A 12,164-nucleotide genomic window follows, 5' to 3' on the forward strand; every position below is an offset into this window, starting at 1 on the left:
GGCTGCCATTTAATGAAGAAAGTAATCAATTCAGAGAAATGAATCCTTAAGAACAGGGCTATTAAAATGAAGGGAACAGGAGTTAATTAGCAGTGAAAACTAGTCACTGATTAGGAAAAGGGTTAGAATGAAATCCTGCAGCCACTATGGCCCTCCAGGCGTGGAGTTTGACACCCCTGGTCTAGTGGCAACTGTCCACATAACACAGTTTAAAGCATCAGTTCTACTTCGGCTTATAATGGAAGCAAAAAACTAGTAAAAGAGAAGGCTACTCAGCCAAATTACCTTTTTTCATAATACTAAATGGCATTTTAAACATTCAACAGCTGTCAAATAACCTTTTCAAACCAAAGATATGAAAGAATGTAAATATTAAAATCAGGAAGCATACTTGTGCCATCCTTCATTTCCGACTCCTCTTCGTCCTCAGTAGCGGTGTCCTGAGCTGCATCAATTTGGCTTGCCTCTTGACTTTCGGTGCTTGTATCCATTTCTTCCCTCTCTTCCTCCCTGATAAACAACAGAAACAGATTTAGTGTAAGTCCTTACCTGTTATTAGTGAATGTGTGGCCCTTTTTATATTAACAGTAAAGAGAGGAGTCTTTTTTGCCAAGTGTGTGTTATACTGTTGGCTATCTAGCAGATAATTGAATTTGTACTTAAACAGAAAGGAGTCTTAAGGGAACAAGTTGTCAGGTTGGTTTATTAATTGCTTTGATTCGTAGTCTTTTGCTCAAAAATGCCCTCTATAGAGATGGTTACAATTCCGTAGTGCTGCCTATGAAAGCTGACTAGTTCACCAATGCACAGCCATATTCATTCACTTAAGACAATATTACAACAGAAATACACTTTAAACAACTTCCTTACAGGCCTGGCTGCTCCAGCAAGTTCAGCTCGACAGCAACAACCGTGACTCTGAGGTAGACTTAGTTCAATGCACTTAATGTGTCCAATTAATAGAGAGATGATTGAACATAAATTATAATACATTTTGCTTAATAACACCAGAACTCAACTGAAAATAACCAAAGGTAACTTTATAAAACATTATACAATACAGATTTAACAATAAAATCAGTATTGTTAAAAAATAAAGGAAAATAGTGAAACCACATTACCCTGTCTGGTTTTCCTTAGAACAATTTCTTTGTTCGTCTTCTTTCAGCTTCTCATGCTTCTCCTTCATTTTCATTTCTTGCTCCTTCAGCTTTTCTACCTTCTTCTTGCGAACTCTAAAAGAAAATTTAAAAACAGTAATATTGAGAAAAGGTGAAAAAGAAACATTTCCTAACCAGAACTCCTTATTCAGCAAGGCATTTAACAAAAGGCAGGTAAATGATCACACACTTACAGAAGAAATAAGATTTACTAAAAAAGCAAGTGAACACTACAGCTGTATTACTGCTTTCTTAGGCGGGGTATGTGTGTGTGTGTGTACATATACTGTACAAAAAAAAACAAAAACCAAATAGAAGCTGAAATTTGAAATTGTAATAGTCTTCAAATGAGTGTATGTGCTCTGTGTTATGAATCATCTGTGTTTCTGGATTAATGTCCTCTTCTAGCAGTTTATCTCAGCAATACTCCAACCAAAAATATTTTTTTTACATTATACTTACCCTAGTTTGCAGCAAGTGATGGGAACAATTTTTAATATTTTATTTTCATGCAGAACAAGAAAAAACAGTTTATGATGTAACAGAAGTTAACAGTGATCAATGCTGTACAATGACAAACAATGTGAAAAACATGTTGGAAAAAAGGAGAGAAAAAAAAATCTCATGGTACTCGTGTTACATAATCCACATGTCAGTTATCCAGTCGTATGCTTCAAGTCAGCGCACATCATAAACAGAAAAGGCTTCTATTACATCAAACTTTTTCTCTTGTTCTGCATGAAAACATTTAAGATCATTATTTGTTACCCATCAGTATAAATGACATTGGGGCAAGTGACATTTAAAAAAATTAAATATTTTTTGGGTACAATATCCCTATAGGTTCATTTTTAGTTTACTCAGACATTTGATTTCTTTGTGTGGCTAACTGCTCAGTTTGAAGATGCGGCATTACGTTACTGTAACAAACATTGCACTTTGGGATGGATGTTGGGTTAAATCAACCTTTACATTAAGATGCAACTCACTGAAGGATATACAGTACCAATTGTTAAGGATTAAAACATCAAAGTTTCTCAAGTTGATATAAACTAGCACTGCACTATCAGAGTTCATGCATTAAGTTAAATTTTAAAAGGAGCAAACAGACTTGCATTCATGGAATTAAACTGGAACAAGGCAATCCTGCAACAATTACTGCACTCATATCAGTAGAAACTTCTGTTATCGCCATTCTGTATTAAAACATGAGATTCTTGGTCATCACTACAAACTACATGGACTAACATACATATTAAAGAATACATTTTTTGGTGGATTAATCTTTTAATTTTAAACCAAAAATGATACCTGGCTGCTGCCTCCTCTTTTCCTCGACGGTTTTGCTCAGCCTTCAGCTCCCGAAACTCTTGTTTGGCTTGTCTAAGGATTTCTGCATTGTCTTCAATGAAGTCCCGGGTAGATACGAGGGTAAGCAGTTTCCCACAGAGGGCATGGAGAATTTTTAACTTCTCACCTTAAAAAAAAAAAGATCACACCAACAGTTTTAGCTTACTGCGGTTTTAAAACAGTAATTTAGACTTCTATTGTTAAACACCTAAAAAGGGCTGCAGGATGTTACTTTCACATATACATTTCATAAACTTCTGTTATTAGCATAAAGTTACCATTACAATTTTCAAGAAAATAAATTAAATCAGAACTGCTTAAACGGATCTGTACCATCTCGGCACTTCATCTAAAATAAATTATTATTACAAATTGAAGAAGCCACATAGAATAAAAACAGCCATGAAAAGTTAAATGTACTTTCAGAAAATTCTATGTTCTTTAAAAACGGTGAAGCTGTTCAACTTTTAAATGTTTCCTTTATCATTATTTAAATTCAGTGGCCCTCCATAGTAAAGATCCTAGAGAAAGGTATTAGTTTTAATGTTCCAGTCAACAAGCTGACTGAAGCCCTTACCTCAGTCCTTTTCCGGTAATTAAATGTACCCGTTTCCATTTTAAGAGATATTGAAACTGGCACCTGTGTGCACTTGCAGTGTTCTGGATTTAATTTTTTTCTAAACACAGTGAAATTTGCCCTGTAAAACTTAACTATGCTTACTCTAACGTGTCGGTAAACGTTTTACACTGTAACCACTTTTAATACTCTGAAAACTGTAAAGGATATTTTTTGAGACAGCAGTAACTAGCGGAATGCAAAGTAACTTTACCTTGAATAAACTTCTGTCATTTAGGAGAATAACCACACCTATGGACAATGATATTTGCTTCAATAAAACAGTACACAAGTACAAGCTCTAAATTTTAATCTACTGGAAGACACACTATTGACAGACTTAGGGAGTTTGGGAAAAGCAATGCTTCATCTCTCACTGCTAGTGGAAGGAAGCGCTATTAAAAAGGATAAGGTTGGTATTTTTCAAGTCAAGTTATTTCTATACAATTATGGCATAATTTAATTTGCCACATGAACTTGCATTCTGAAGTGAAGCATATTTTGTAAATTGGGGAAAAAAAAAACCAAAACAAAAAACCTAACCTTCTGTTGCGATTTAAAAATTATGGCTTATGGGGTCCAACTGTGCAAAAATGCCTTAAAACGTACCAAATACATTCATCTTCCAAACTAAAAATGTTACTATAACAAAGTTCAAAATTGCATACCCTTGTCATTTTATGAAAAGAAAAAAGAAAAAAAAAAAACATAAAAAGCAAAAAACATTGTTTTGAGATTCATCCATTTTAAAAGGAGGCCGGCATTGGTTCACTTTGTCGCTTGTCTTCCTCCGCAGCAACCTTCACGGCTGAGGGCATAGGTTCACCTAAGAAAGTGATCATAAAGTGTGGACACTGAATGTTGATGCCAGGATGTGAATTGCTGCCACTGTTCTGTAGACAACTGGTGAACAATAACTGAAAAAAGTCACTTATTTTACGGGGCAGCACAGTGGGGCAGTAGTAGCGCTGCTGCCTCACAGTAAGGAGACCAGGGTTCGCTTCCTGGGTCCTCCCTGCGTGGAGTTTGCATGTTCTCCCTGTGTCTGCGTGGGTTTCCTCTGGGTGCTCCGGTTTCCTCTCCCAGTCCAAAAACATGCAGGTTAGGTGCACTGGCGACCCTAAATTGTCCCAAGTGTGTGCTTGGTGCGTGGGTGTGTGTGTGTGTGTGTGTGCATGTGCCCTGTGGTGGGCTGGCACCATGCCCAGGGTTTGTTCCTGCCTGCCTTGCGCCCCGTGTTGGCTGGGACTGGCTCCAGCAGACCACCATGACCCTGTGTTTGGATATAGCGGGTTGGAAAATGACTGAATGACTATATTCTTTTACTATAAATATGCTTATTTTGTTATTTTGCAATAAAATACTGCCAGCTCCTGCTAGATTGATATTGCATGTGTGTACTTCAATAAGAAGGAATATTGAGCACAATCGAGTGACAAGTACTGAACAGACGCTTTAGGCACACGTACATTTATTCATCTTCCAAATCTGCTTAACCAGGACAAGGTGACGGGGTAGCTGAAGCCTATCCCAGCAAGCATCAGGAAGAAGGCAGGAGCACTACTAGGACAGAACACCAGTCCACTGCAGGGTGAACACACACAGACAGGCTAATTTAGTAAATCCAATTCATGTACGTTTTATCGGGATCAAGTTTAGTAAGTTATTTGATTTGATGATTAGACATTAGATAATTAGTTTGTGGTAGTTCAGTCTGTTATACTGTGGTTAGGCACTGTCACACATTCCTCCCTTCTCATCTTGAGTATTTATTTTTATTTTTTAAATTGTGCATTGAACGTGATGCTCCATGAAAAGTTGGACATGCAGGCTGCCTGGTTCTTTCAAAGATCTATAGCCTTTATTGATGCTGCACTGCACTTAGTTCAGATTTACTATTGTGTATAAAGTACAATAAAACACATGAACTGTTAACTGTGATGCTGCCACTCGTGCTACATAAAATAGAATATAACTGGCAAAAAGTAAGTTGAAGTTTAGGAAAAACCAATATAATATGACCACGCATCTGTTATTAGAGAAACAGAAACGAGGAAGCAAGAAAATGAATCATAAGCAGAATATAGCTCTGAAAAGGGTGGTGGGGTTCTCAAAATTTCATCCACGACGCTCGCAGTGAGCAGACAAGTGAGCAAGAAATGTATCCTTACCTTCAGAAAATAAGTGCAGTGAATTATTTACCGGTTACTTTTGCGATCACAAACTTGCCTCAGAAACAGAATGAAAGTAACATTCTTATTTACTTTGAAACCTTTGCTACCTCAAAGTGAATGAATTTAGTAAGTTTTAAGGTTTTCTTCCCGCCCAACAAATGCGACCCCGGCACCTATAAGCTTTATTATAAAATAGAAGAGCAAGCTACTTAATTTTTTAAATTTATTATAAGATCTGCTTAACTTCAGAACACAATTTCACATGGCCAATTAATATATACCATGATGGTGACTAAATAAGTGTGACTGGAAAAAAATACTAAACCTTCAAACATCTTACGATGCATTTTGATGACAGCCCTTTTGAGCACAGCTTCAAAATCCATGTAATTTAGATAAATCCAATGCCTTGGAGATCAGTCATTTACATCTCAATGTCTCTTTACTTCCTTTCTTTAATTATTTCCACCGTAATCATTACAGCCATTATTTTTGTGTTATTGGCAAGACCTGTCCTATTTTAATGAAAAAGAGGCAATTTAAAGAAAAATGCTCCTTTATCTTTAAATGTTCAAATATTCAGTTGCTCATTGCTATGCAACTGATTCTACAGATGGGACGTCATTATTTAAAAACAGTTAACTTCATAGAATCCTATCAAAGAAAAAAAAAAAAAAAGATGTTTCATACTTGAAGAAATTAGCAAATTAGTCTTTACACAGTTATGAAGCACCTGGTGAACAATTTACCTGGTAGCAGATCATACACTGGCGTGGTAGAGAGCTTCTTCAGCAGTGCAGGGTTGCTTAATCTCAACTCGACACAAGCATCATCCATGGAACCAAACCCTCCTTGTTTCTGGTAGCGGTATTTGGCATTAGCTGATGTGGCATCTGCACCCGAAGCAAGGATGTGAAGTCGAAGAATTTCGGACAGTGTGCAACTATCCAAGTCCAGTTGCTTTAAGCTACACCCTACATGGAATTCATTTAAATGCCTCAAATTAAAATGGCAGGAGAAAGATTAACTTTGCGAATTAAAAAGACAGGAACATATACTATTAAGAATGGACAAAATACCCTGATACAGCTGAGGCCAGGCAGCTGCAAAGGCTGCAACAGCACTAATGGCTGACTGCGTAGGATCTACCTCTTCATCTAATGCTTCCGTCAGATCTGTCATAGGAAAAATAAATAGTAATTTATATGGAATAGGAATAAAACCACTTGCAGCTTGATTACAAGAAAAAAAAAAAAAGACCATCATCATGAAATAATTAGACAACTGCACAAAGTACACAGAGAGCACACTCCAAAATGGTGAATGCAACTAAATATTCAAACCTCAGGTACAAGTCAAAAACAAAAAGGTTTAAAACTGGCTACCATGGATTAGCAAATGCATTAATGCCTACTTTTTTCAACATTCTGAAAAATTACATTTCCACTGGACTTAACTGTAACTTTTAAAATGTATGCATATAATGGCATTTTATTAGAAACCAGAGCAATTTTAATCAAACTGTCTATTATAATAAAGAAATCTTGGGTTGAGACGTGATTTTCTTGGAGACACTTCAACGTCCCATGAGACAGGGAACTGAGACAAAAGGACAGCTGCTGTACAAGCTTTTAAATGATCGAAGCACTGCACGACATGCAGATCACGCAGCACGGCACAAGCAGCAGCAGCAAGCCAGCTGATCGAGCATAGAGGAGGTTTAAAAAAAAAAAAAGTATTTGTTTCCCATTGTATCACCGTTTAAGTGGGGATTTCGGAGGAGTGACCCCCTCTTCACAATGCGAGAGGCAGAGACACAAAGTGGCTGGCGTGTAGTGCTCCCTGGGGGTGGGGGAGGTTTAGGGGGAGAGAATAACTCATTCACTACAGCTTTATTTCTAGCAAATAAAGAATAAAATATGAATGAAAATAATCTTTTTAAATTGTATATCTGGTTAACCAAACCCAGGGTTGGGCAAGCAAAAGAAGATTAAGAGGAGACCTGATTGAAGTGTTTAAAATTATGAAGGGAATTAGTACAGTGGATCGAGACTTGTATTTTAAAATGAGTTCATCAAGAACACGGGGACACAGTTGGAAACTTGTTAAGGGTAAATTTCGCACAAACATTAGGAAGTTTTTCTTTACACAAAGAACGATAGAAACTTGGAATAAGCTACCAAGTAGTGTGGTAGACAGTAAGACGTTAGGGACTTTCAAAACTCGACTTGATGTTTTCTTGGAGGAAGCAAGTGGATAGGACTGGCGAGCTTTGTTGGGCTGAATGGCCTGTTCTCGTCTAGATTGTTCTAATGTTCAAAGCAAGCAGGGAGCGGAACCTCCTAGTTTACTAAAACAAGATTTACAATGATACCCTCAAAAATCTTCAAAACAATTCTAAAGTATCTATCTAAATCAGTGCCACTTGTGGCCATATGACATTACACAACTTTGAGTGGTTTTCAGTTGCAGACTTCATTTCTCTGTGAGTAGGAGGCAGTGGTGGCATGCTCCTGTGGCTACCAGTCATATTAATGGTCATCCCTGGTCCAATCAGTCTATGAAAATCAAACAAGTCTCATTTTGTGTTAAGTGGAAGGAGTGGGCTTGTGTACATGGGACAGTTAACAACCAAATAGGGCTCACCAGGAAGGTAGAGTTGTCAAAAGTATCGAAATATTGAGAAGTATCAATTTTAACATTTAAAAAAAAAAACAAAAAAAACTTCAATACACATTTTTCATGGTATGGCTTCTACAGCCTTCAACGCAAATGCACTTCCAAGTTTGTCACGGCTCAAGACACAGCCCTTTTTTCCCAAACCACTCACAAGTTGTTAAGATGGCAATTTCGGCAGCATTGGCACGGTCACTGGCATGCTTAAATGACAAAGAGGGCAGCAGGAGTGGCTTCTGTAAATACTTGCTAGCCCATAATGCAAGATTTACAAAACAGCTAACACAAAAATTTTGAGTGGTACCTCATTTTTCTAAATTACAGAAACAATTATACACTAAGGATAAACTTGTAAACTGTTACACTTGAAGTCGGGATGTGAAGTTTATAAAATTGTAACGCATCAAGACAGGGATCTCTCACTTAATATCTCACAAAGGGAGAGAAAGGTAGCAATGCAGAGAATCTACTCAAGCTCCATATGCGCAAAGCATACAATTATTCCACTTAAAATTTTATATCCAGCACATCTGTCTCGCTTAAAAAATTTTTCCAAAATGTTTCCAGGGCAAGATCCAACCTGCGAACGTTGCAATCAAACTCCAGCCTCACTGGGTCATGTTTTGGGCCCGCGCCAACTTAACATCATTCTGGACCAAAATCTTTAAATGCCTTTCAGACAGCCTTGGGATCAAAATCCCTCCTAACCCATTAACTGCTGCGTTTGGGGTACTCCTAAATGGGCTTAAAGTGGAGAAAGAAACTAATTGCCTTTACTGCACTATTGGCACGTAGTCTTGTCTTGCTCAACTGGAAGAATCCTAACTCTCCTCTTTTAAGTCAGCGGGTAACTGATGTTATGTACTATTTGAAATTAGAAAGAATCAAATTCACACTTAAGAGCATCTGTGCAGAACTTTTTCAAAACCTAGGAGGATCTAATCAATAAAATTTTAGAATTGCCTTTTAAAAGCACTGATTCCCCATTTACCTTTATTCACTTATTAATTCATCTATTTACTCATTTTTACTAGCTTTAAGTTTTACTCTGCTGGCCTAGCTCTCTCTCTCAGGGGTGGGGGCTGATTTGTTTTTGTTCCTATTTTTGTAAAAATTGATTTGTATGGAATGTTGTGTGATTTTAATAAAATCAAAAAACAGGACTCTTACTTACAGGTCACTTTTGCTTTGTCCTGTTCATTCATAGGCAACTCTTTAGCACCATTGGCGTCTGTCACTCCCACAATTTTCTCCTGCCGTAGCATAATGCTTTTTTTTTTTTTTTTACTATGTGTGATTATAAATTAATATTTAATCACATTTACTATATAATGTAAGATGCTGTAACTGTCAGTTACTGCATAAACAGTAGCACTACTCCCGTGTATATTCATATACTCCCAGCTGTGCTTCTCATCATGTATTTAGTACATCCGGGCTCATTTGCAGCCCAACAAAAGCATGCAGCGACCACACAAGAGCACAATGTCACAAGTTAAAGATACCACAGTTTACTTCCACTAAAATACAGTGTACAGGGTGTGCACAAAGTCCATATACCCCTATCTTTTGGAGGATTTTGAAAGCTAAAGGTTATCTCTTATGAATCCAAAACATCTGTATGGGTCCCTCCATGATCCCTGCATAGCCGAATGCGTCGGCAGGTTCTCCTGCTCATGTTCTGCAACATTTGCTGGGGGGACTTTCTGGAACGCTGTGCGCACCGCATGTTTCAGTTCATCGCTCGATGAATAACTGCACTGCCGCACGTCTTCTTTGATAAATCCCCAGCGTGCATTATCTGGAGATGCGAGATCAGGGCTTCTCGGAGGCCACGGAAGAGAAGCGGGATTGTTGTTTGATCCTCGTCCAATCCAACGATTCCCAAAAACTTTGTTGATGTGATCACGCACGGTGATTGCAAAATGGATAGGTGACTCGTCTTGTTGAAACCAAACACTGTCAAGGACGCCCTGGTTTCTCAGTTGTGGGATGAGCCAGCCATTCAGCATTTCCAGATAACTGATTTGGTTAACAGAACCATGAAAAAAATAAAGGCCAAACAAATACTGTGCTGTCATTCCGGCCCAGATCATCACGTGTGGTGGGTTATGCTCAATTTCTTCAAAGAAATGTGGATTTTCTTTTTCCCAGAAAAACACGTTTTGATTGTGGGAATATATCGTGCTCTCGTCAGAGAACATAACCGTTTCCTTCTCAGCATTTGTTGGAAATTGGTGCAGCACCAGATCACAAGCTTCCTGACATCTGTCCAAGTCAGCATCCAAACGCTCCGTGATTGTGAAAACACTTGTGTCACCCATCGCTTTGTCTTGGAACGACCGCCACGTTGTTACGATTTCTTGAGCGGCAGCACCAGACAGGATGTCGGAAACACACCTCGAAATACCGGGAAGACTTGGGCTGATGTCCACAGGAACCAAATTGTCATGGGTATTCCTGTAAATGCTCCTAAAGATAGGGGTATATGGACTTTGTGCACACCCTGTACACTGTTTGTGTTTATTATGCAAAGCATTCAGGTGTGTCACTGTGAGTGTGTTGCTTTTCTGAACAACTGTTTACAAAAGACCACAATGTTCTTTTTACTTGAATGTTACTTTAATGTTACTTAATATTTAAGATTATGTATAATGTGCAAGATATCAATACTTACTCAATTAACACTTAGTAACATTTGTAGAAGTACTGCCTCAGTAACAATATTTTTTTTTTATCAGTGTATAAAAAAGACGTTGACTGGATTTGAACTTCTTTACTTATTACAGTACTTTACTCTTACATTTACAAATGATTGCACTACTTGAAGTATTTTCATTTAATGACTAAAATTTCTGTTTGTTTTCATCAATGTTAGGATTTTAATGCGTAGGAAATTGCAGCCAAATTTAAATATATTTTATTGAGATGCATCATGCACTGAACGGAGTATTGAATTTCAATACTTTTCTTAGTATCACACTGAAATTTGAAGTTTTGGTATTGTGACAGCCCTACCTGAAAAGTACAATGCATAGAATACCGCTATGAAGAATAAAGAACACACGTGCAGCAAGATACTATAAGTTGTGTAATGTGACATCAGCTTTACATTGATACAAATGAAAACTGTACTTTAGAGTCTTTTGCAATTTCATTTTTAAAGGGAACAAATAGTCAGTCCATCCCTTCTTTCCTTTCTTACACGGTCTTTCCTGTCCAAGGCCAATGGGAACCAATGCCTATTCCAGGAACAAAATGGTAGCAAGAAGGGAACTAACTCCACAGAGAGGTCCAGTCTAAGGTAGGGCACAATTATACCCCACATGTCAGTTACCCCAACAGCATGCCAATTTATAGTTATCAATTACCTTCACACACATCACTTTAGGATGTGTTAGAAACCCAGGCACAGGGAGATTCCACACATACACACACCCACAGAGTGTAGTATGGAACTTGAAACCAGGAGTTTACAGCTGCAAGTAACAGCCTTACGCACTGTGCCAATTTTTATGAAGACTAGGGGGCCTCTGCCCCTTCTTGTCAAACCGCCTGCCTGCGCTACATGCCAGCAACTTTGCGTCTCTGCTGCTCGCGTATGTGGATTTCACTTTCACCAAACCACAAATCTTTTAATTCTTGTGGATACACCTCCTCATTGGGAAGAAACACTACTTTTCCCTGATGGCAACACAAATTAGACGATCTACAAGTCTTCGACTTAAAATTTAAAGCCAAACAATATCTATATACTTCTGTCATATCACCCATGTCCATATGTTCAATCTCTTTTTGCTTTTACATTTTCGTCAATATCACATTGAATTTTGATTCTGTTTGGAATTACATCGTGACAATGCAATACATAACTGCCCGTGGGTGAATATCGTTTCTTTCTCTCTACACGAACTGTACCTAAACAACAGTATTCACACAAATGAGATGATGATTGAGCCGCGTGTGTGGTTGTACATGTTTTCGATGTGGGCAGGATTTTTCCAAATCTCTTTGCACAAAGTCTTGTCTTGCGGGGCTTGAAATTTTCTCACAGGATTTCACTTTCACCAAACACAAAAACTTTTAATTCTCGCGGATACACCTCTTCATTGGGAAGAAACACTACTTTTCCCTGATGGCAACACGAATTAAACAATCTACAAGTCTCTGACTTAAAGTTTAAATCTG

At 37.9% G+C, this 12,164-nt stretch overlaps 1 protein-coding gene across 1 annotated transcript in view; it reads right to left on the reverse strand.

The window, feature by feature from the left end:
* The window catches only part of baz1a (bromodomain adjacent to zinc finger domain, 1A), an 86,627-nt gene that overhangs the window by 43,982 nt on the left and 30,481 nt on the right, over positions 1-12,164 (reverse strand). Inside the window, exons 13-17 of the mRNA XM_039741131.1 lie at positions 6,380-6,475; positions 6,050-6,274; positions 2,472-2,637; positions 1,122-1,235; positions 392-510 (exon numbers count right to left, since the gene is read on the reverse strand). Of these exons, the coding sequence (XP_039597065.1) occupies positions 392-510; positions 1,122-1,235; positions 2,472-2,637; positions 6,050-6,274; positions 6,380-6,475 (720 nt within the window). The remainder of the gene's footprint in view (positions 1-391; positions 511-1,121; positions 1,236-2,471; positions 2,638-6,049; positions 6,275-6,379; positions 6,476-12,164) is intronic.

Source organism: Polypterus senegalus, chromosome 18 (genome assembly GCF_016835505.1).
Source record: "Polypterus senegalus isolate Bchr_013 chromosome 18, ASM1683550v1, whole genome shotgun sequence".
NCBI lineage: Eukaryota > Metazoa > Chordata > Cladistia > Polypteriformes > Polypteridae > Polypterus > Polypterus senegalus.